Source organism: Python bivittatus, unplaced genomic scaffold, assembly GCF_059951505.1.
Source record: "Python bivittatus isolate LINGU-HERP-01145 unplaced genomic scaffold, Pbiv_v1 ctg000020_np1212, whole genome shotgun sequence".
Taxonomy (NCBI): Eukaryota; Metazoa; Chordata; class Lepidosauria; order Squamata; family Pythonidae; genus Python; species Python bivittatus.
The window spans coordinates 99,540,293-99,565,654 of NW_028277030.1; the positions used below are offsets into that span (position 1 = coordinate 99,540,293).

Sequence of the window (25,362 nt, forward strand, 5' to 3'; positions counted from 1 at the left end):
TGCCTTTATTTATTTAAACTATAGATCATAACAATTTTGAAGTATAAAGTACAGAATAAAACATCTTATAAATCGAGAGTGTATTGCAGTTTAAGTGATCCACCATTTTTGCTGATCTAACATTTTGGTGTATGTGTGCTGCCATAAAGGCAAAATAAGGTATCTTTTCAGTAATGTTCCTGTCGGTATTAGCTAGCAAAAGTATAGGTTTCTTTTTTGGTTTGACCAGTAAGTAATTCTTGACAGCTGATATTCCAGAAATTAGTGTCCTACCTCCTTATAAATAAAGCAGCTCAGTGGGAAATGTCTTCAGTTACAGATGCCTGACAAATACAGTATTTCGCATCATACAGAATACAGGTACTAGTCCTCATTTAGTGACTGTCTCATTTAGTGACTGTTCACAGTTAACGATGGTGGTAAAAAAGTAACTTTATGACCAGTCCTTGCATTTATGACCTTTGCAGGTCTGTAAAGCAAAGGAAAGCTGAAGATCAATAAGCACAGTCATGGTTTCACTTAGCAACTGCTTTGCTTAATGACCAAGTTGCTGATCCCCATTGTGGTCACTAAACAAGGACTACCTGCATTGCTAAAAACAGTCAATAATATCTGGAGAAACTCTGCTAAGAGGAAACCTGCACCCCAGAACTATGGATACTTATTTGAAAAAAAATTAAAGTTACTCCTCAGAATTCTCCCCAGTTAAATATGCATTGGAGCACAGACTTCACAAGATCCAAGAAATAACTCACAATTATAGGTTAATTCTAACTTTGGAAGACAGGCTGGATTACATCAAGGCCTTTTATTAAGTGCACTTCATACATAATTACTTGGAAATAATTCCAGTTAAGACTTGCTTCTGAATTCTTGGGATTTTTTATTTTAGATAATGTATATAATAGAGTCCTTTCCCATTGGCAATAACCCCCCCCACCCCCCACTGGGGCTTTCTTGAGATTTTCAGAATCTTAACTTTTAGTGTCAGTTGTTTCTCAGGACCTTGCTATTATGTGCTAAACCATCACATGATGTGTATTTACAAATATGTAAAATACTTGGATAACAAGGTGACTTTGCATGGATGGTATTCTTAGCTTAACACCCCCACCCCCACCCCCACAGAGTCTGGAGTGGATTTTTCCACCCCCAAGACTAGGGTTACCAGATATCTGCCCAGTGCATGAACCCTCCTGTAGTGGATTAGTGTTATTTGCAAACCAAGTTGCAATGGCTTGGTTAAGAAACATGGTTAAAACCTGATTGGCTGAAATGTTAGAATTATCAGTATTCTAAACATACCTTTTTCTTAATTTGATTTGGTTTGTTTTAATGGGGCATCCTCAGAATTCCAAATATATTCATTTCAACAAACAGAAGACTTAGCTACAGTAATTACTTGTCTTTAGTAGGAGAACATTTGGCTTTTTCTGTATTGATCCAACATTTTTATTTTGCACTTCCACAGAGTGCATAGATCCATTTAAGCTTTGAACCAAATCATTTTCTTGTCCTAAAATATATTATATGGTCATTTTGACTTTCTCAGAAGTGCCTGATTTCAACTATTAGTTTTGTTTTTTAAACAGATCTTGGACTGAGGTTCAGAGGCAATGAATGTAACCTGTGCATCATCCTGCCACTGAAAGAAGCTGAAAATTAGACTATGTGCTGCAGGCCTGTTTTTTGTTTATGCATTATTTTATTGTCACTTGGGAATGGGGGCTTTCTTATCACCATTTTTCCTTTCATTACAGGCATTGGAGGGGGCTGTGTGGTCTTCGTAAAATCCTTCCAGTGGGTTGGGAGTGCAGGGTACTGTATGGCTTAATTGCTGGAACTCTGAAAGATCGTTACAGTTCTGTAGCGTGAACCTCAGTAAGTGAGGGACAGATTCAGCTTAATTGCTCTCCCAAGGCAAATTTATTTCTTAATTAGAAGATATTTTAAAGTCTTTCTCCTTCTGATAAAAATGCCCTGTAGTATGAAATAAAAAAAAAAAAAATAGCACAGTTTTCAGTTGTTCTGTGGCCTTTGTTGAGACAAACAAATTGTGAATTGTGCTGCAATAGAATGTCAAGCTGGTTTCTACCTCTTGTTTCTCATGCAAGAGTAGTTCCATATAGTTAACCAGAATATGCTGATGATTCAGCCAGGGATTCTCCCGGGGTAACCCTTCACAAACACAACCGTTTCTTCTCCATTATACTGCAATCTGAAGAAATAAAATGCTTATGGGGATAAGATGCAGAAAGGAGTGAGACACAAAATTGGGCCTTTGGCCATTATTTCTGCCCAATTACTGTATAGAACAATGAGCTTCTGGAAAACAGACTGAAGGGTTGTACCCTCCTAATTGTGGGTGTCCTAAAATTAAGCAAAATCCCATAAAATCTGGTCGATGTCTATGGGATCGTTTGTCTTGTGCCACCACTAAATTCTTTCTGGTTCAGAAATTATTTTCTTTTTTCCCTTTATTTCTTTATATTTCTGAGATGATGGCATGATATTGCCATTTGGTTAACTTTTAAACAAAGAAGCAAGGAGAGGTTTATGAAATAACTTAAAACAGTTTCACTTGTTTCTACAATGCATCTATCAATACTTACCTACACTGGCACTACATATATTTGTAACCCTTCTAAGAGCAATTGCAATTGAGCAAAACTTCATTACATTACTGGAAATCTCAGTGGAGAAGTCAGCAAGCAGAAAGCAAATAATTGTGTTAGTTTTGGATTACCTTGCACAATGAGTAAGAAATGGGACTGTGAGCTTTGCACGCCAAGCGTGACAGAGAGGGACATGATTCTGGGTTTGATTCTGTAAATGAATTTAGAGCTGACCTTGAAGAAGGTACGCATGAGCCATTAGGAAGGGACTTGGACAAGAGGTTATTCAGTCCAGGGATAGAAAGCAATTCAAAATAAGCCCACCTTGGCTTTGTTTAATATAAGATGGGACAGAGAAACTTGGACAAGCATTCAAAATTCTGTTGTTATATCCTAGAACAATAAAGTAGCATTCCTGGAATCCCTGTGATACAGTATATGTTTCTTTCTCATGCTTCTTTCAGACTCTGGACTGTGTAATCTCTTGTTCAAGTCCTTCTCTATTTTTATATAGAGCTGTTAGAATATTATCACTAACCTTCTGTAAGCTGCTTCTACTTGTGCACTGTTGTTTGGTCTCTTGGCATAAATTAAGAAAGTGATATTCCTAACCTTATCTCTGAGACATATGCAGGATTTCCTAGGATTTCTCTCAGACCTGAACGTCCACCTATACTAAATCCTTCTCTTCAGTTCCATCCTCCTTCTGTAATACAAACTGGGAAGAAGTACCCTGTGTTGCCATACTTTGATTGGCAGATCTATCACCCATTCATCAAACCCACTGATTCTCATTACAGATAACTTGGCTACATTTATGGGTCCTTGTCTGATGTGAGTTCTGGTTCTTTGCCTAGTCGAGACAGATTCTGAGGGCACAGCTCTATTTATGTTTCTGTCAAACATAGATGTTTATTGCAGCATTGCCAAAAGGTGGCAAAGACCTGTCATAAAAACATATGAAAGGTCAAACCTCAAGTGGCAGAATTCTTCCTTCTACGATATGTATTGAATACGTAGCAACCTGACATTGTATACCTAACAAGCAGCTCTGTGTGCAGCAGTCCACTATTTTTTCCCTCCCTGCAGTTTATTCTCCAGCTGAATGTTCTAATAATGGTCTCATCTCCTGTGAAGCTGGCTGAACCACAAGGTCACCCTAAGTGGTCTGCTTTGTGTCTGTGATGCTAACTCATGGGTGTTCTTTTTCATGGCATAAACAAATCTGAAACTACTTCCCCATGGTCTCTGCACTTGCTAGACTTTTTTTGCAAGCGGTGAACAAGATTAAGTTTGGAGGGTAATTTAGAATCTTTTACTGAAGTAGACATTTTAATTAGAAAGGATGTGCTTCGTTTATTTAGAGATTGTGATCAAATACTTATGTTATTGTATTTATAGTATATGTAGTCTATCATTATATATGACATATCAAAATCATATGCTATACAAACTACAATAAACATAACAAACTTTGTAAGAGATGTTGTATTCTTCCAAGTGCTTAGTAAACTGCTATTTAGATTTCATTTTTCATTTTCTGAAAATGAAAATGTTGTCGTATTGTTGTGGTTGTTCAGTCGTGTCCGACGCTTCGTGACCCCATGGACCATATTACGCCTGTCCTTCCTGTCCTTCACTGCCTCCCTGAGTTTGCTCAGTTTCATGCTCAGTTGTTGTATTAGGAAAATATAAAGTGCTAAACCAATTTGCAAAGAAATGGAATAGTGAGCTGTTCGCGGTTTTTTGTAGTTTCTGATACTGTATTGTTATTGGTCTATAATTGTCTGGAATCAGCTGGAACTGTCTTGATTTTTAAAGCCAGATTTGGAGAACTGTACTTTTTCTTTTTCTTTTCTTTCTTTCACTTGTGTCATGTATTTCTGTGCTAGCTGGTGTCGAAGAACTGGACACACAAAGAAAACACCTCACAAATGTGTACATAAACCTATATATATTTTGTAACATGGCTCACTACACAATGATGACAAAACTATAATTGTGAAATCACATACCTATATACATACCTAAATCAAGCAAAGGAAATACTATTATTTTCTAAGTACAGATATTGTTCTGTTAAAATGCAAATGCTGACCTTTCTCTCTCTGCTATCGGACAAAATGGGTTCTAGCACATGAAAGTTTATGCAGTAATAAATGGAGCTTTTTTTTTTTTTTTTTTTGCTTCTGCAGCAGATTAACACAACTGCCCCTCTAAGATTTGGTATTGTCAAGCCAAAAGCTTTCTTTCCTCTTTTCATGGAAGCTGGACCATAAGCTTTGTCTCTTCTCATTTTTATTTATTAACCCTTGGAATGTGCATAAATATTCCACTCCAACTCATCGGTTTAGCCAATTAGTAATTGAGAATTGAGCCAATTGAGAAGCTTTCCTACCATGACTGCAATGCAATATATACTGTATATATGGCATTTGGGGGGAGAAACTGATAATGTGTGCTTAAAGCCAGCTACTGAATTCATACACAGTGATATACTTGAACTGGGACTTCATGTCTTGAAGTCCCTTTTATATGTATTTTGGCTGACATGATGGCTAATAACTGCAGTCACTCTGAAGACTGCATTAAAAATGTCTATCGATAAGTTTGATTTCCATATAAATGTAGAATACATAGTACTGAAGAACTTGGTGATGGTCTGTTGAACCTTTATTCATTACCTTTGAGAAGTGCCAGATGACTCTAGGAGGGCAAGTGTTATCCATATCTTGAAAAAGGGGAGAAAGGAAGATTCATGGAATTACAGACCACTCAGTTCTGAAAGCAAAACATGGGAAGATTCTAGAATAGATGATAAAGCAATTAATTCATAAGCACATCGAAAATGATGTAGGAACTATCAAAGTCAACATGGTTTTGTCCCAAACAAGTTTTGCCAGATCAATGTCACCTCATTTTTTAATCAGATAACTTCCTTGATAGTTTGGAGCAATGCTGAACATGTGATATATTTTGATTTCAGCAAAGCATTTAACAAGGTAATCTTTGACATTCTAATTAACAAAATATCTAAGTGTGGTTGGGTGGATTGATAATAAGGTAAAACAACAATAGTAAAATGTAGAATTTTGTAATCAGTTAAATAGAGAGCAACTCCTTTTACATACTGACATAGCACCTGATTCAAATAGCATTCATATTAGTTCCTTATCAAATTGAACAGAGTTATTGAATGGGGTACCACAAACTTGAGTCCTGGATCTGTACTTTTCAACATTTTTATTAATGACTTGAACGAGGCAGTGAAGGCAATGCTTATCATATTTGAAGATGTCCCAAAAATGAGTAGAATAGTCAATACCTAGAAGAGAGAACTAAAATTCAGAATAATCTTTATCAAAGAAATGTGCTGAAAATAACAGAATGAAATTTTAAAATGCAAAGTTTTTAGGAAATTTAGGAAACAAATCAAATGTCTAGAATGGAGGTTACCTGGCTTAAGAACAGTACTTGTGAAAAATACCTTGAAATAGTAGTTAGTAATTTGTTATAGATTAAATATGAGTCAGCAGTATAAAAAAAGGGAAATGCAATTTTAGTTTTCATTGACACAAATATAGCTTCCAAGTGAAGGCAAATAATTGTTCTACTTTATCCTGGGCACCACACTGAAAAAAGGATTCTGACAAAGTGGAACAGGTTGAAAGAGAGGCAATAAGAATAACCAGAGGGCTAGAAACTAAGTAATATGACCTGAGAATGAAGGGTTTGGGAATATTTAGCTTTGAGAAATGAGGACAAAGGGGTGGTATGATACCAGCCTATGGAATAATGGATTTAGGAGATAGGACAGAAGATTCCAAATAAATACTAGAAGAAACTTCCTAATGGTAAGAGAAATTTGCCACTGGGAGAAATTAATCAGAAAATTGGTGATACACAGCCAGCTAGACAGACATCTGTTTGGGATACTTTAATTTTGTTTCCAGGATTGACCCAATTGCCTCAATGATTTCTTGCAGCTCTATGGTTCTGTGATATCTTTTGTCTGGGTGCTTTAGGGCAACACAATAAAACCTGAGGAGTGCTGCTTAAATAAATAAATAAGTCACTTTTTGTATTAACATCAAAACCAAGCCTCTTTATTTTATTTTTCTCTCTTGATTTGTCAACTGCATTTATAAGTTCCTTTCCTTGGAAGAACAACATATTAGCTCCAGGCAGATAATTGGGGATGAAGGGTCCTCAGCTGTCTATCTCTTTCTTCCATCCCAGTACTTACCATTCCCGTACGCAGCCATTTTCCTCTCAGCAAATTCTGCAAACATTTTAATTTCATGCCCAGGTATCGTTTGCTGGTTTGTAAAACATCTGAATTATATTTTAAAAATGTGACAGGCTGAGGAGCTGCCATTTGCCATTTCCAGATGATTAAATGACAAATCTCACTTCTAATGTCTTAACTGGAGAAGAAAGGGGATTAAAGGAAACTTTCAAATAAATAGCATGCAGGTGCCTGCTGGGTCAAGCTGTGTCTGTAATTGGGGAGCATAAATAGGTGGATTAGAATGTGCAGAGGGCTCCTTAATCACTGTAGTCAGTGATGTCTACAAAAGCCTTCTGGGGAGCAAGTAGAAGGTCCTGATCTGTTGATCTATAGCATTGGAAAGATGTCCTTCGTTCATGAGATATGCTGAAAATAATCACTTTGCCATGACTGCCATGTATGCAGTGTTAATACTGAATGATACATTGTATAATTTGGATAGAAAAGGATTAGTTAGATAACGTTGGATCCTTTTTTTAATAGTAATTTTATTAAAGATTACAATTAAAACAGTAAAAACTAATATAAACTAAAAAAAGAATAAAAAGAAAAAATGGAAGGTGCAGAAAAGAAAGGAAAAAAATCTTGATCTTTAGTCCCTTCAAATAATGTCTTACAACTTGATTTCTTTTCATTTTTTTCTTTTCCCTTCCCACAAAATTCTTCAAAACTTTAACAAGCCTCTTTTGTAAAGCCAATATAGGAAAATTATCCAGGTCACTCTCTTGCTTTGTTATTTGTATAACCTTTTTAATTATTAAGACATCAGCTGGTTTCTTTCATATATTCTATGTCATTCTTGTAGTCTGTCATTTTAAAATCCATCTTCAAATCAATCTCGATCTTGTCAGGTAGAGCTTGTTCCTGTTCCATAACATATTTTAAACACAGTTTATCTAGAGAGATAGACACTCTTAAAATTAACTTCAAAAGTATCCTTCAGTATGTGCAATGTTGAAACATTTTGCTTCATTCTGTAATTGTAAGCCGAGTTTAAGTGTTTTTCTCCTTTAATTATAATCTTTAGTTCTGTCTAGTTCCCTCTAGTGTCCAATTCTTATTTTATAAGAATAAATAAAATAAGTCTTATCTTTTTTTTTTAATTCAAAACAAAAGCATTTTCTCATGGGAAGGACTCTTTATAATTAATTCCAAAATCTTATTTCAAATTTATCTGGACCCTTAGTCCATTTGTAACTTTCTAAAATCAAAGTTTTAATCACCCTTTTTGTCAGGTTCGGCCCAAGAAACTTAGCAGGACAATTCAGGAACAGTTCAGTTACTTTATTAGCTTACACCTACTAGACAGAATCTCACCAGACTAACTCTAACCCCCAATGACTGCAACTAAACACTCTGCATTCCTTAGGGTGGTGCTAGTCTCAGTTTTCACACGCTCAGGCTGTGGGCTGAGGAGATGCTTGAGATTCCTTTCCAATTCACAGTGACCTTGGACCTCCTCACTCAAGTCTTCCATCACACTTTTGCTGTTTATTCCAAAAACATTTTTTTAAAATTCTTAAAGTTGTAGTTAAAGCTTCTTTCGCTAAGGATTGAAAGAAACTCACCAGGTGCTGTAAAACTTGTTGATCCAAAGGTTCCTAATAGCTGAAAAGCAATTAACAAGCTATTTCCAAAAGTGATTAGAAAAGGAATTATGCAAATTTAGTGTCCTTTCAAAGGTGCTGACTGCCGTTTGAGCAAGATGGTTATTCCCTCATCTCCCGGAGCTTTAAACCCACCAGAAACCACTAACTTGTAATCTCCTTGTGAGGAGCAGCTGTCTAGAGCACTTATGGGCAATCTGAACTCCTCTCCTTGTCTGGAGAAGAATTATGAAGAGCCTGTCTATTTGCTTGCTCTTCATTCTGCTGTGGTCATCAGCTCTGCTTTTCACAGAGCCATCTTTAGTCTGCCATTTCTTCCCTGGAAGTCCATAACTTTGGATTCTTGATGTAATGGTTTTATTGGGAGCTCTTTAGATGGTAAGGGGTATTTCTATACTTGTGTACTGAGCCAACCTTATTGTTCATTGTTGATTAAGTCCATGACTTCTGTCCCAAAATTCTGACACTACCATTGCAGCCTCTTGGCCATCCCGAAAATGTTCACAGTGATCCCTGACCATTAGAAGGTTGCCTAATGGCTTAGTGTGGAACCAGTCACTACAATGAAGAAGATGAGACTTCCAAACAGGATGTGAGTACTCTGGCTCAGGGTCCCTGAAAGCAAGGAGCTTAGCTGAAATTGTCCATGTCCTGTCTAGAGACTTACTGTTTTACTAATTTCATAGACTACTGCTGCACATCACCTATATAAGAATACCCATAGGACCAGGTAGCTCCCTGTTACACGATGGCCTCAGATTTTAAAGTTCTCAGTTAAACTAGAGATTCTTGATGGAATCACAGCAGTTTCTTGCAAGATATATGGAAGTACAACCATGGGAATATTGATTTACTCATTCAGTTATATTTTCCAGCAAAGCCATGGGATTTGTGAACATGTGTGGCATTCAGACCTGATCCTATATGCATACATTTTGTACTGGGGAATCAATTCAAATGTAATAATATATGAAGCCTCTTTGAAAAAAGAGTTTATTTTCTGATTCTCTTTTTTCCTCCACTAATTGCTTGCACATTTATAGCATCTAGAAGAGAAAGCTCTGAGATGCTAAGAGCTGTTATAATATTTAAAGTTCTGTTTTTTTTTAAAATGTTGCTAAAATGAAAAATTAGGCCAGTTGGATTGTATAAAGTTTTGTAATAAAGTACCTTTGTGCTTCAGAAATGTCAGCGTTTAATTAGTTTAGAGAAATGATGGTCCCAGAAGGAAGAGAGAGGATCAGGTTTATAAGGAGAATACTGAAGAATCTAAGAAGATTGGCTCTGCTGTTTTATATATTTTTTATTATTATTTAAAAGAAATCTACAAGCCTAGTAATTAAAAGCCTGAATGGATGATTGTATGGGCATGGTACATAACAGGGATAACTAGAAGGTAAAACAAACAGATTTACTGTTGGACCTCTGGAAGATTTGCAGTAGATTAGAAAGAATTTCTACTTAACAATAGTAGGAACAAAATCTACTTTTGTTGTAAACCAACTTGCTCTAAATAACAGCAAGAAAACTATCCCCTTGCTCTAATTTTGGAGCTTACAGGTGCATGGTCTTCAGTTCACAGATTTCCCCAGCTAGCAAGGCTGTTACTCAAAATTTTTGGATCCTGAGATCTGTTTATTGGAACTTGAAACAAAAGAAGGCATCTTAGAAATAGAAAATTCAGAATTTATGAATTTATGTTGCATATCAAAACAAAATTGTGTTTTCAGGCCTTGCATGCACATTCCAGTCCTGGTTGACATATTTCTCCAATCCAATCTTTGTTCATTTCTTCAATGATAATTGTTGCTTGCTGTGTTAAATAGGAGGGGGTTAGAAATATTGCTAAGCTATTGAAAACTACTTTGAAATCTACCAGTAGAATCTGAATTACCTTCTTTTACCCCTGCTCTAAACCATCAGAACTTATCTATAACGCATTTGTTAAGTCTTCAAGGTACCCCACTGCTCTCACTTAATTTTGCTGAAATAAAGATATCAACCTTTTAAAGTGAGCTTATTTACTGCCTAATTACTGTAGATACATATCTTTTTGGAAGTAGATCTTACTTTCAGAAAGATTGACATATGAGTACAGCTCAAATGTTCTGTTGTAAACAGTCTTGTTCTGTAAGTGAAAAATGAAGTGTTTTCTCCTTGGTTCTGCAGCAAAAACTTTGTATATGCTTTCTAATAGAAATTGATTTGGACAATGACGCTACTGTTACTAACCTTTCTCTTAAGTTTCAATTATGTAAGCAAAATTAATTATTTTTCTGTAGCTTTCCCTGAACTCCAACTTCCTCCTCTCCTTCTACGATTTATTTATTTGACAAATTTGAACTATAAATAAATTTATAACTAAACTGTTCTCAGCAGAGCTGCTTGGAAATCAGCAAAGTCGTGGTTCCAGTCCCATTCTCCACATGTTAAGGCATTATAATAACTGAGACATTAAATATCATGAATTTTGCACTGCTTACCAGGGCTTATTGCTATTACTTGTGCCTTCCTTTGGGCCCAAAGGTTCTGACAGCAAGACTCATTTGGGGCTGATTTATAAGAAAATTGTATTTGTAGGAAGCTCTTTAAATTTTTGTATCCTTGAGTCCTTGGATAGGACTCAAATTAGAAATTGTTTTAAGGCAGATGTATTGGAGTGCAAAGTAATATGAAGGATAGAAAAGCAATGGGGCAATATCACTTGATTCAGAGAATGAGAGCCCCTTATTTGCTTTTCCCTTTTGGCTTTTGTGGACTAAAGTATTCCTAGATGGGGATGCTCCTCTTGAAGTATTCCTAGATGGGGGATTAATCCACAAAAGCCAAAAGGGAAAAGCAAATAAGGGGCTCTCATTCTCCCTTTCTGCTAGGAGTCCATGCAATTAAGATTTGGGGGATCATTAAAAGCAGTAAAGGAACATGCTGAGGCCTTCTAATTCTTCTAATGGAGGTGAAGCATCTGACACAGTTATAGGTGAAGAAGAATTTGTTATCCAAGGACCTCAATGTGAGCTGCTTGAATCTAATCAGATTACTTTAAAATATGTTTTCAGAAGGGGAAATCTAACGCTGGAACTCCCTTCCAATCTTCCTGAGAGACCAGCCTCTGTGGCTGCCACATTCCAAGGCCAGGAAATCATGATCTCAGCCTCAAAAGTGGGCCTGCTTGGGACTTAGCAAGAGGAGGAGTAAGAGGAACAGGAGATCTACTCACTACTCCTCCGCCATAAGGGAGGATAGCAGTAAAATAAATAAAATATAGAGAAAGGCATCGTGAGAATGTGATAGTACACTGCATGTATGTTTGAGCTGGTGGGATGCAGCCAATTATATGCTGGCTTGTAGGGGAATCCATAGACTAGAAACCCTAGTTTATGTACAAATCTTTGCAGTAAAACATGGCTTTGCTTATGCTTATGGCATACTGGCTGAAAAAAACTACAACTTGGTATGGTCATCATTGTTAGGAGGGAATGCTGCATGTGGCGCAGGAATGATTAAAGCCTACATCTTCTCTATACAGGTAGTCCTCATTTAGCAACCACAATTGGGATTGGCAACTTGGTCATTAAACGAAGTAGTCACTAAGTGAAACTGCAACTGTGCTTATGATCTTACTTCAGCTTTCCTTTGTTTTACAGACCTGCAAAGGTCATAAATGCAATGATTGGTTGCAAAGTTAGTTTTTTATCACTGTCATAGCTGCAAATAGTCACTGTATGAAGCAGTTGCTAAACAAGGACTACTTGTATTACTAAAAACTTTATGTGAACGTTTTGATTGATCAAGCAGCAGTTAATGTATTTTGGCCTATCTGGGGACAACCATGGCAAATGGAAGATTGAGACTTGGAATGGAAGAGGAGTAAATGATAATAAGCATGAATTAATGAATAAATTGAAAACAAAATAAGATATGATATGCTCTGTATCTGTGAAACTCAGGTAAAAGAAAAGGAGCTAAAAGATCAGAATAAAAGTAGTCTAATCTTGTGAAATAGAGGTAATTGAATACAGTTAGCCCCTGGGTTAAGAACACCCGGGTTACAAATGACCCTTAGTTAAGAACGTGCCTATTGCAGCAAAATTCGAGTTAAATACACAATGATTTGAGTTAAATACACAATGGTTTGAGTTAATTACAAATACTAGTTATACAGTATTATACAATGATACTGTTCCGGTTTACATACAAATTTGACTTAAGGCAGACCTTGGGAACAGAACCTTGAAGGCCTCCCAACATTGTTGGGGGCCTCTGTGTGACTGCATAGACAACATGTCCATCAAAGCAAAATGGCCACAACAAGCCTTTGAGAGGATAAGGTGCTTCAACAACTCAAATGGTGGTTTTGGAGAAGCCCTTTACTCACTTTATTTATTTTTTAAAATTTATTATGGCTACCCACTCCAAAAGATTCTGGGTGGCACTTTGTCAAACACCCCTTTGAATGATTATGCACAGCTCAAATAAATATATGAAAGCCACAGATTTCCTTTTTTAAAAGTGGCTCCAGTATCTGTTCTTGGAAAGAAATTGGCAAACATACTGTGTGTCTATCACACATACAGATAGACCATAGCTGAGACAAGTGAAAGCAAATAGAATATTAATGGGCTCATTCCTAAGCCATAAGTGGGATGAAAAGCAAAATAATGATGACATTTGTAGACTAGGGCAGTAGCATTTCCCTCTATTAAGCAGGGGGATTGTGGAAATGAAAGAATGCCTATTGATTGATTTCAATATGGCCATTACATATATCATCTGGATATTGACATATTAATAGTGCTATTCCATTAAAGAAAGAAGCCAATGAATTCTCTGGAGACTCCTCTAATTAGAAGCTGCATGCTACCAGTGGCATTTAGCAGCATAATGAGGAAAAAAATAATATCACTTCTCTGATTCCTTCCTTGCTGACTGGAAAGATGTTGCACTGAAGTAGGCAGCTAGGTGGCCCTGACTGAGAATAAAATGTGTAAAATGTCTGTGATGGTGCTTTACCTATACCCACTGCTCAAAAAGTTCTACCCACCCATCCTTGAGGCAAATGATTGCTGTTCCCATTGCCCTACCTTCCCCTACCTCTATTGGCTTGGTTTCAAGGCATTGCAATCACCTGTCATCCCTTCAAGGTAATATATGTCAAAGCCCAACAGATTTTATGCACCTTGAGGTAGCCCTTGGACAATCCTGAAATAAAGGGGGAAATGCAATTGTAATAATGACATAGCTATGGACAGCTTAAGGCTGTCTTGCTCATGAGCTGGGGATGAGATGAATCCAATGTTATGGTTCTACAGCAAAGAAAAGATGTTGCCAGTGCATGATCATGCTGTTGTTAAGTGCAAGTGGGGGAGAGATATTTACCATGTTAAACTATGGGGTATCTCTTCTGCAGTCCCATCTGTGAAAGACTGATATTATATTGATTAGGTTTTCACAAACTCATTTTCTTCAAAGATTGTTCCTGGGTCTACAAACATGTAAACATATAAACATATTTATTTATTTATTAACCCAATGTATATAGCTGCCCATCTCACCACAGGCAACTCTGGGCGGGTACAACAAAGCTAAAAACAATAAATACATTAAAAACATAAACATCAAAATAGAACAAAGAATAAAAGGGATGTTAAAAATAAGGGTTAGCAGAACATATTTTGTTCTGATTTATTAATTTGAAGTAACAGTCATGAAATGAAGCAATCCATGCTACAGTGATTTTGTTGCAAGATTTAACTTGTTCCTTCCAATACCTATTCAGTTGTTCCTGTGCTGGTGCTTATATAGTCAGAATAACACCAGCCATACATAAAAGAGAGGCATTGGCAGAGCTCAAGGGAACAGTAACATTTTCACATGATTAAAAAGTCTTCAAGGAAAAAAAAGAAGGGAAGGAGCTGTAAATAGCTCCACAATAATTGAATGGCATAAAAAGTTGAGAGAGACTGAGAAGAAAAAAATCCAGCCAGTTGGAAGGGAAGTGGAAGGAAATGGAGTGGCTTCATGAGAGACAAATACTGTATACTGTCTGTCTGCCTGTCTGTCTGTCTGTCTGTCTGTCCGTCTGTCTGTCTGTCTCTCTCTCTCTCTCTCGGCTACAAAGAACCTTTATGTAGATTATATGCATCACCTTTGGTTCATAGTGATAAGCTATTTTGAAATGTCCATAAAAGCAGAACTGAAAGCTATCTATACAATTCAACTGAGAAATAAAAGATGCCACTGTGGTTGGGTCAAAGCAGATGGTCCATTCAATCCGTCAAGAGCTTGTCCCCACCAAGTGGAGAGAAAAATAGGTCAATGAGGGCTTAACTGCTTAATGGGCAACATTGACTGTCTCATTGTAGAGAGGAGAACAGAATAGAGCAGCTGGAATCTGCATGAATGAACTCTCCATTGCATTAGTTTTGTTGCATGACCGTATTGGTAAAAGTTCAATCAGTGCTGGTAGATGTGATATCTCATTACCCATTCAAGTCTCTATTTGCTAGTACTGCAATCAAGTTCAGTATGTGCATGTGTGAAATCAGCCATCCTTGTCTGTAATTACAAAAAGGGTGTTGAAACTAAATTAATTGACATTGAATGATCTTGAGTATCTATCCAGCCAAGTGACTATTTGCACTAGATTTTGGCAAGTGATATTTGGCAAACGTAGATTAGATAGAAACATTTGTTTATTAATAGGACCTGTCTTGCACTTTGCTAAATATGTTGTTAACTACAGTTTTTATAGAATAAGTGTAATTACAGATTTTATCTGGGATAAATTACAGAATGCAGTATGCAAACTTTAGAGTCATAGATTATTTTTCTTTTGCCTTTATGATAAAAATATATATTTTTTAATTTGTTTGTTGAAACATCATTACTAAGATATTCACTCCAGACCTGGTTCTGACATGCCTTTGTTTACTTATGTGGTCTGTTAAGTGCTTGATTTTAGAATGCTGCAGAGATATCCTAAATAGCTAGTGCTATAGAAGCCTCTTCTGAAGATTCACCAAAACTAGACCTGAAATACTTTCTAGCAATGCTATTTTGGGCCTGGTGTTAAAGGCTAAGGTGTAATTGATGTTAATTTTCTTTCTTTTGTAAATTTAGGTGTGCTTGATGTCATTTATTATGCTCTCTGAATGGATCTTTACCTGGATGTGATCAAGGAGTGGTGGAAGTTAGAGAAGATCAGAAATCAAGTATGTACTAGCCATACACATAAGATCATGGAATTGGAAATGGTCAGTTATATAATTCAATCCAGTCCCCTGCTTAGTGTGGAAATCAGATTTAAAGTACCCCCAATACTTCTACTTTTACCTGAAATGAAAACTGGGAATGTGAAGAAACATGTTTCCAATATTTCTTCTTTGATCAGATGGTTATATTCTGAAAGAGTCATTTAGTGGTTCTTTCTCTGCCTCTGGGACTTGTGTAATGATATATCACAGCATTCTAATTTTGATTTCATTTTGTTCATGATCTATATGAAATCACTGGATGAAATTAGCTGGAAATTTCAGGGTAAAGTATTATTAATATGAAAGTCAGTTTGGTGTAGTGGTTAAGGCATTAGGCTAGAACCTGAGAGATTGTGAGTTCTAGTCCTATGTTAGGCATGAAGCCAGCTGGGTGACTTTGGGCCAGTCACTCTCTCTCAGCCCTAGGAAGAAGGCAATAGAAAACCACTTCCAAAAATTTTGCCAAGAAAATTTCAGGTACTTGTCCATGTAGTAACCAGGAGTCAAGACTGACTTGAAAACATAATGTTTATTACTAATATATGAAAGAAATCCAACACTGTATTTCCTTTTTGTCAGATTAGCTGAAGCTTGGAGATTCAGAACTGTTGTTTTCAAAATATAATGGATTGAAAGCCAATAAAATAAAAATAAATCAGAGAAGACCAGTCTTCTTGTTCTGATCTCACTGACGATGTTCAGTACATTTTGATGGAGTTGAACTCTCTTTAAACAGGGATGGGCAACCTGAAGCTCTTGGGCCATAAATAGCTTTTAAAGCCTTTTATCAGTCTCCTTCATCAGTCCTGCAACTTTTTTTTTCTTTTTCTGCAGTTGGGATTGTTGGATCGGACGGACTTATCCAGGAGCTGAGACTGACTCAAAGGCATACACACCCCAAAACTGTACTTTAGAATTACTCTTATTTCCCCCTCCCATTTCTAGGACTTCATTCAAATAATCATTTATCAAGGTTTAGCTCTAGAGACCAGGCCTCAAACATGAGATATTGGGACTGAGGAAGAGAATGCACAAAAATGACTTTTCTCGCATAACCTTTTCTCCAGCATGATAGGATGTGGCAGTCTGTTGGACACCTGATCCTGCTGGGAAGAAGGGCATATGAGAATGAGTAACCTTGAGCACCATGCTCCACAGTAGGAACCTCAATAGCTTGCCAAACAAGCTACAGCTATTTGGTAATTTGCCAGGAATACAATTGTACTGAAGAGGATATGCAAGGAGAATCACTTTTACATGCATCCTGTTCCTCAAGGTAAACTTTAAAGCTAGAGATTCAGTTGAAAATTGCTTTTCCCTTTCTCCTGGGAAGAAACAACCATCTTGATTTAGATTGCTGTCCACCATTCCACAAACATGCTGCTTTTGGGACTGAAAGTTTCACCACCTTTACTTTCAAAGGTCACTTCTGAATCATAGGGGCTTATGTGAGCTCTATTGTTGTTGTTGTTGGAGGCTGCTATGCTAATCTCCATTTTTGACGTTTACAAAATATTGTATGTAAGTTTGCCTTTGCATCTAGGTTACATAAAGCATATCTCCAATCTTAAAGCAGCTACAGAGACATCTAATTTGTTTCTGAGCTCAATTCAAAGTCCTGATTTTAACTATTAAAGCCCCAATATTTGGGCAGGACATTTCTTAAAATGCCCTTCTCTCATAAATCTGCCTAAGTAATTAAAATAATATTTTGCATTTGCATAGTTTTGTCTATTTTTGGAGATAAGCCTGATTAGGGAGAAGACCTTCTTGGTTATGGTCCTTGACTTTACCAGGGAAGCTTGTTTGCCACAATATCCAGTGTCTGTTTAGCCTTGGATGAAGTCCTACTGATTTGCATGGGTTTTAAAAGTCCTGTTAGAAATTTGATCTTTTGGTTTTAATACTGAAACTTTTCATAATTCTCCTACTGAATTGACTATATTAAATAGGGTTTTTTTTTTGTTCTATCTTTTTTTAAATTGTTTGGTAAATCACTGTGGGAGCCCTTGTGGACTGAGGAGTGAGATATTAAATCTTACATATAAATAAATATTTCCTTTGCAAATCATGTCTTTCACTATTGTCTCCCATCCATACATATTCTATGTTAATTATTGTCCTGTGGCTTTTAACTACTGGGAATTGATAGAATTTTCCCAGTTGGTGTCAGACTAGCCTGCTGAAATAGTAATGTTGTGTCCATTCTTAAATCCTTACATTAATAAAAGACAAGACAAATAATATTTATATAATTTTGTCATTGATTTTCATCAGCATTTGATTGATGTCTACCCCTAAGGAGATTTCCCCAGCTTGGACTACAATTCTCATAAGGTCATGATTCTTTATAATTATGGGAAATGTAGTTCAACACATCTGGACTGCACTAAGTTCCTCCCCACCTCTGGAGAGTTATAGTTGCTATAATGAGATTATTCCCCTTCACACTGCAATTGTGTGAAATGATCCACACATTGAAAGGGAACGGCTGTGATCTTCCACTGGCTCCACTCTAAGGATACGCAATCTTTTTGATAGCCACATATTGCTTGGATGTCTGAAGCAGGAAGAGCTACATTATGGTTAGCAATGAATGACCTGTGGCTGCTTAAGGGAATGGAAAAGAGTAGCAGAAGCCAGGAGTGACTGATGCCTGTAAAAATGGAGTTAGATTTCAGTTCAAAGTTGGGCTGTAGTTTTCAGCGTGATCTGCTGGACCCTTTCATCATCCTTTACCTTAAGGATGCACCTTAAGAGAAGCAATATTCTTTCCATTGTGAAATTAACAGAAGCTGTTTTAGAACTCATAAAAAGTAATAGTAGTTTACACAATCTGCCATAGTCCTGACAAGACTTTGGTCATGTCAATTACTTACTTTTAATTTGGCATTTCCTAATTAGATGTGTAACTTATGTGATTCGCAAAGATGCTAAATATGAAACAGTCCTTCATGCTTGGTCCCAGATCAAGAAGTCTCTCTCTTGCAGACTTCTCTTTTTAGGCATAGAGAACAGTCGGATTACTGGAGTGTCTTGATTTAGTTGGATGATGACTTGGTGACATTTTAGAAACTTGCTAGCTTAGGGTCATAAAGGTCCAGGAGTGTGGGGCTAGTGGGGACCTGGCATGCATAGCAGATCTGTGGCTCTGGCAATCTCACAGCACTAGTACAACTGTATTGTATGTTAAGGGCCTCTGGGATGACGGGTGATCCGTCTGCAGACTACAAGTTAATAGCTGTTCTCCTTCTCCTTAGGTTACAACCAGATCTCACCATCCAGGTTCTGTGCTGCTGCATGTCAAAGATTCTGGGGAAAAGCAAACAAATTGAACTGCTTTGTAGGTGGCCACAAAACACATTATAAAGCCTTTGTAAGCACTCACCCCGCTCACTGACACTTTCACTTACAAGCAGATATTGAATAAAAAAGAAGCTAACAATCTGCAAAGCTCCTTCAATTGTGGGAGACTGTAATAGCCTGCATATTGCCCCTGCCTCCCCCAGGACAGCAGGGAGCAGTGATGTGACTGTCTTATGAGGCTGAGGGAGAACAGGGCAGATGTGGAAGAAGGCAAAGGATTTTTGAAACAAAACCTTTCTAATAACCTGTAGTCACCAGGAACAGCTTGGCTCGAGGGAGTCTTTACCATTTTAATGCTTGGAAAGCTGATTTGGAGTGGAAGGAAAGAAGTGAATACAGAGATCAATTCAGGAAAAGCATAGAGCAATGACGCCTGGAGAGATGGCCTTGTCTAGGACAATACCACTGATTTTGGCAATGAAAATTGGCTTGATGGTGACTTGCAGCATAATCTTGTGCAAGTTTATTATAATAATTATACTTTGAGAGCCAGTTTGGTGCAGTGGTTAAGGTCCACCTTAAGCTCCCATCTTATGCATGAAGCCAGCTAGGTGACCTTGGGCCAGTCACTCTCTCTCAGCCCTAAGAAGCAGGCAATGGCAAACCACTTCTGAAAAATACTGCTAAGAAATCTGGATGGACTAGTTCAGGGGTCAAAACTGACTCAAAGGCACACATACCCTAAAGACTGTGCTTTAGAGTTATTCTTGTTCCCCGCCCCCCTCCACCGCTCCCCCTCATTTCTAGGGCTTAATTAGAACCCTCATTTACCAAGGTTTAGTTCTAGAGACCAGGCTTCAAACATGAGACATTTTTAAGCAGTGTCTCCAGCAGTATCATTACTGTTACTATTGTGGTATGTAGGAGATCATTATATCAGGAGCGAGGAAACACCTTAGTTATTCACATGAAACACCATTAAAGTGTTGCAGGAGAACCCATGAACAACTAGCATCTCTGGGTGTAATGGATAAATTGCAGATCTGGCTTTACTGTCCATTGATGAATAGTGCCAGTTACTGATGTATTCCTAGAAATTATTGGATGAATATGATAGCAAAAATTATAAGAGATTATCAAAGAGATTGTTATGCAAATTACACGTTATATAGATTAAAAGCAGATATAAAAGTAATGGCAATAAATCAAAGTTTAAAAGCTAGGTATGACTGGATTTCCTCTTCCTTGCAGAAATGTAACAGGCCTTTTTATGAGATATGATATCATAGGGCACTTACCTGTTTTTCCTTGTTTTTCCTTCACTCTGGTGAAGTGTTTATAGATTTATAAATGGAAAAATGCAGGCAAGTAATACCTATGTAGGGGGGCACCTGAAGGGGGGTAATATTGTTCTGATTTCCCTTGGTGATAATTCTATGCCTTGAAGCATGAGCATCAATTATACCTGTTGTAGCATTTGACTAAAATGTTGCCTACTTGTCTTCCAATTTGTTTTAATCAAAAATCAATTCTGAAAGTCAACAGTGATGACCTTCCTTCCTTCCTTCCTTCCTTCCTTCCTTCCTTCCTTCCTTCCTTCCTTCCTTCCTTCCTTCCTTCCTTCCTTCCTTCCTTCCTTCCTTCTTTGAATCTAACCAAACACAGTCCAAATGCTAAAACAAAAGGGCTAAAAGGTGTGTGTAAAAATAGCCATCTGTTCTTTCTTTGTATCTTTTGTCATATCACTATATCACTCCCTTGCTCCCCCCCACCCCCACATCTGCATTGCAGGATTCCCTGCCTATTTACAAAAGTTGCAGGCCTGAGACCAACAGTGTGAAACAATCTGGTAGGATAAACTGGAGGGTGAACTCTCTTCTGGACAGGGCTGATGGGAGTCTGGCTTCTACTAACAATGTCTGGAGTTCTTCTGGTGTTATATACAAGAATGTTTTGAGTTAGAGTTTGCCTCTAACTCTAGTTGGATGCAAATATGCATGTGTATCCTACTTTACAAGTTGAAGAGAGGACAAGGGTTTTTTAAGGTGTGTTTCTCATGATTATTTCTTACTTGAAATAACTTTTTATAGATTATCAATACACACAATTTTTTATTAAGCGAAGGGAACTGTACTTTTGGCATCTTTGCATACAGTTATATCAGTACTCACAGCCATCTATTCAATGGGTACATCCACACTGCACTAATTGTTTCTGGTCAAGGAAATGTTTTGGGGTTTCATGGTCAGAAACCTTGGAGGAGGGGTTGGTACTGTCATCTCTGAAAGGGGCAGTGATGCGTCCCTTTCTTCAAAAAACCCTTCTTTTACCCAAATCTTTTGGATAACTATTGATGTCCAATCTCCCCTTTGGGGGAATGTTCTTGAGCAAATGTTGAACAACATCCCCCCAAAGGGGAGGTTGGACATCAATAGTTAACCCAGAGGTTAACTGGAGGTGATGGACCCATCTGAATTCGGGAAAGGATATGGCACTGAGACCACATTGATAACCCCCGTAGATGACCTGTGGCAGGACAGGACGAGGAAGTGCAACCCTCTTGGTCAGCTGCTGTTGATACTGTCAATCATGGTATCTTTCTTGACCACCTCTGGAAGTTAGGAACTTGACTGCTCTGGGCCAAACATTAGTTGCTATCACACAGAAGCTGTGAGGATTTGGACAGGGAAAAACAGACTCTGACTTAATCATGGTGAAACAGAGTGGATAGAGGTTCAGAAACCAACTGAGACCAATGATATCCTGTCATTAGTTCTGAACAGAACCACACTCTGCCAGATTTAAGTGGTTCATAACTTGGGCATCCTCCTTGATTTACAGCTCCCACTTGAGAAGCAGGTGGCAACTGTGGCTAGGCAGGCCTCTGCACAACTCCATCTTGTATACCAGTTACAACCATTCCTGCAATAGGAGGCTTAGCTCATAGTTACTGTGCCTTGGCCACCTTCATCGCAATGTGCTGTACAGGGGGCTGCTCTTGAAGACCACCTGGAAACTACAGCTAATCCACAATGCATCAGCTCAACTATTTAGATGCTTTTTAATTTCTTGAATAATATCCGTATTGTGAGATTTGCATTGGTTCCCAGTTGGTTTCCATATGCAATTCAAAGTGCTACATGGCTTGGAACCTAAATATCTGTGGAACTGCTTTCTCCCACTAAGATGGGCACCAAGAGTCCAGGCAGTTGCCAGGAGTCGACAATGACTCAAAGGTGCATGTGCACACACGCACACACGCGCGCACACACACACACCAGTTTACTAAATTAAAGAAAATTAAGCGATAATTATGATAGTCTACCCCCAAATGTTCCAATGCCTGTATCACTTGCATGAACTGACATCCTCATCTTCAAAGCTCCACACACATTCTTCAATTTTTAGGAGGTGTTTTAAACCCAGGCTGGCCGGGAAATTCTTTGAGTTGAAGTCCACACATTTTAAAATTGAAAAACACAGTTTTAAATGAATTAATCTAATTCGAAGTACTTTGTACTTGTGCTTTTACATTAGAAACTCTGAGTGAAATAAATAGAGAACCATGGATCTACTTATTGTATATACCATCCAGATAGAATTATCCAGATATTTCCCCCCCAATTCCAAGACTTAAAACTTCTTGGCAACTGTGGAGGTGATTCCTCTATCAATATTTTATATACAGCCCTGGGGACAGAATGTTTCCCTCTTACCTAATTTCTCCCGTTCAAATTACCTTCATCTCACATGCTCCTTCACAAATATTTGGCATCAATTCACATTTACAATAGAGGTTGTAATGTTGCCCTAACGTTTGGGCCTGTCAGATCATTGGCCATGATTTCCTTCTGAAGACTTTGAGGAATAAAACAATAGAATTCAACAAGTATTGTCTGCTACCTCAAGAATGTCCAAAGCAAAGGTCAAAGCTCTTGGACACCTAAAACTTGCAGGATACTCCCTCATTTAGTCTTCATAACCTCCACCTCATAGGAGCCAGCAAAGACAAAGATCCTCAGTATGGTTGAGGCCCTGAATATTTAAGTATCTGCTCCATGTCCTGATAAATGCATGCCTTGCCTTGCCTTGCCTTATTTGCAGTCCCATCAAGTCAGACATAACTTTGTCATTTCAATGAGCACCACTGTTTTTGATTGACTGCCCTTGGAATCCCTGACCTGGGACAGGATATAAATTTGTGGCATAAATCTTCCACAGTCTTCATCTGTAAAATAGGAATGCTTTAGATCTGTTGTGATGGAAAAATACAGGAAGGAAACAGCTTGTTTTGCAAAATGAATGGGCCACTTTGTAAAAGTAGCTCCATATAAACTTAAATGTATTGATCTGAGTATCTAGTTACCTATACATTCAACATGGTGCTGTTCACAATGCCTTTGAAGTGATTCGGAGGAAGGGACTGAGTGGATTTCAGTGGTACAGTACTGAGTGACTTAACCTGAACTGTCCTTGCTCTTTATTTTTTTCTGTTCATGTCTTGTCTGGAGGCAAGAAATGGCAGGCATGAAATACAGAGACCTGATGGGAACCAGAGGAAGGAGCATTAACATAAACCTGGAAGAAGTAAATGAAATGCTTGGCAGAGTTCCCAAGACAGGCAGGAGGAATCTGACTGGGGAAGCTCCTTAAGGGCTTCGTCTTAACACTTGTCAACAGCTGACTGGCAACAAATCAAAGTTGCTGTATTTGTCAAAGGCTTTGCTGTGTTTTCTTCTAACAAAAAGGCAGAGAGAGAGAGAGAGAGAGAGAGAGAGAGAGAGAGAGAGAGAGAGAGAATTTGAATGATTGAGCCAAGCAATGCCAACTGGAAAAGGGCAAAGAGCCGCTGGAGAAACAGGACAGACTGCTCTGAGTGCTGGATAATAGAAACTTAATCCTCTTAATGAAGATCTTGGTGCAGATCATTAAACTGCTTATTGATGCCCACTCTTGATTGTTGACCTTTCCAATCCTGAAGATTGTGCTCATTCCAAGTTAACATTTTGTGGGAGGCATTAACAAAAGCCCTACTTGGGGCCTTCAGTACAGTCAGCAGAGTAGATCAGGCACTCATTGATAGGTCTTCATAGGAGAAAGACTTTAGGTTGAAAGAGGGAACTTTATCAAGTCTTCAGGTCTCCCCTTCCCCAGTTCTAGTTTAATGGTAAACTTTGTAAACTAAACATTGGCTTGACCTTGGAATCAAAGTGCACCCAGGCTTTTGAAAAGAAAATCCAGTCTCTTTCTAAAGCACTGTTCTAATGTGGCTTTGCAAATAATAAACTGTTGTTGCTGTAGAAGAGTCTTCTTTGCCTGTGCAAGATTTCTTCTGAAGGAGGGCAGCCATCAGCTTTGGCTGCAGCAGAACCCTTATCTTGGCCTGGCCATTGCCATCTACTGATCATTTGAAATACAGAATGCTTCACATGCACAAGGCTTAAATTGCTTTTTAGCCTCTCTTGTGCTATTTATGTTAATGGCTGATAATTTTTCATGCGGAAGAGAAACTGAAGGAAAGGCATTTGTAATGCAAATGAGCATTCTGCCCAGTATAGGCTTTACACTTGAATTACAAACACAATTGAATATTTTATCCTCATATGTGAAAGAGTCAACAGTTTCAGACAGACACTCCAAACTGCCCACTATTGCTTAAATCCCCTGATATTATATCTCATTGTTCCACCTCATTTTTCATGATACATTCCAGACTTTCCAGGATCCAGAGATTCCCACTGAAAAGTAGAATGGACTAATTCTAATTACATTGCTTTCTGTAACCCCATAATACACTACTTAGATTAATATGGGTGTAACCCTGAAAGAGACTACCCAATAGTATAAGGCCCTCAGCAAAACAAAACCACTTGCCCACGCACTAGTGATGCAATCAAGCTGAATATGACCAAGAAGAAATGAGGCATGCCAAGAGGGAGAATGGATGAAAGCCCACCTGAGCAGTTTCCCTTCTTTATGTATGGGGCTCTGCCTGTCAGTAATCAACTCCTGCCTTGTCATACCAAAGCATTTCAGTTAAAGAAATGCATATTTAGGCAATATGTTACATCTTCTCTTCTCAGGAAAGATGTCATTAACACACAATGCTCCAGAGGCCATTCCCCTATATCTGGAAATATTATAATCAAAACAAAATCAAAATACAACAATCAAAAGTATAATCCTCTGATCCTTCAAAATATTGCGCTTGCTGCCAGAGTTGGAGCAAGTGTAGAATTGGAGCCAGTGTAGAGTTGGAAAAAGCTTCTCATGACTGTAATGCCTGGGAG

The 25,362-nt window shown here is 37.9% G+C and overlaps 1 protein-coding gene across 11 annotated transcripts in view; it reads right to left on the bottom strand.

The window, feature by feature from the left end:
• The window catches only part of MDGA1 (MAM domain containing glycosylphosphatidylinositol anchor 1), a 337,350-nt gene that overhangs the window by 3,752 nt on the left and 308,236 nt on the right, over positions 1 to 25,362 (bottom strand). For 3 of the 11 annotated variants that reach the window (XR_003084348.2, XR_015796954.1, XM_025164692.2), the window contains one exon: positions 5,812 to 5,940. Coding sequence is in view for 2 of the 11 variants with exons in the window: in XM_088145366.1 (XP_088001492.1) it covers positions 5,774 to 5,940 (167 nt within the window). In the remaining 9 variants the exon portion in view is untranslated. Of the gene's footprint in view, positions 1 to 1,150; positions 1,981 to 2,028; positions 5,941 to 13,976; positions 13,996 to 18,661; positions 19,079 to 25,362 lie in introns of those variants that run through there. The other 8 variants (XR_015796953.1, XR_015796952.1, XM_088145366.1 and 5 more) reach the window with 8 other exon arrangements.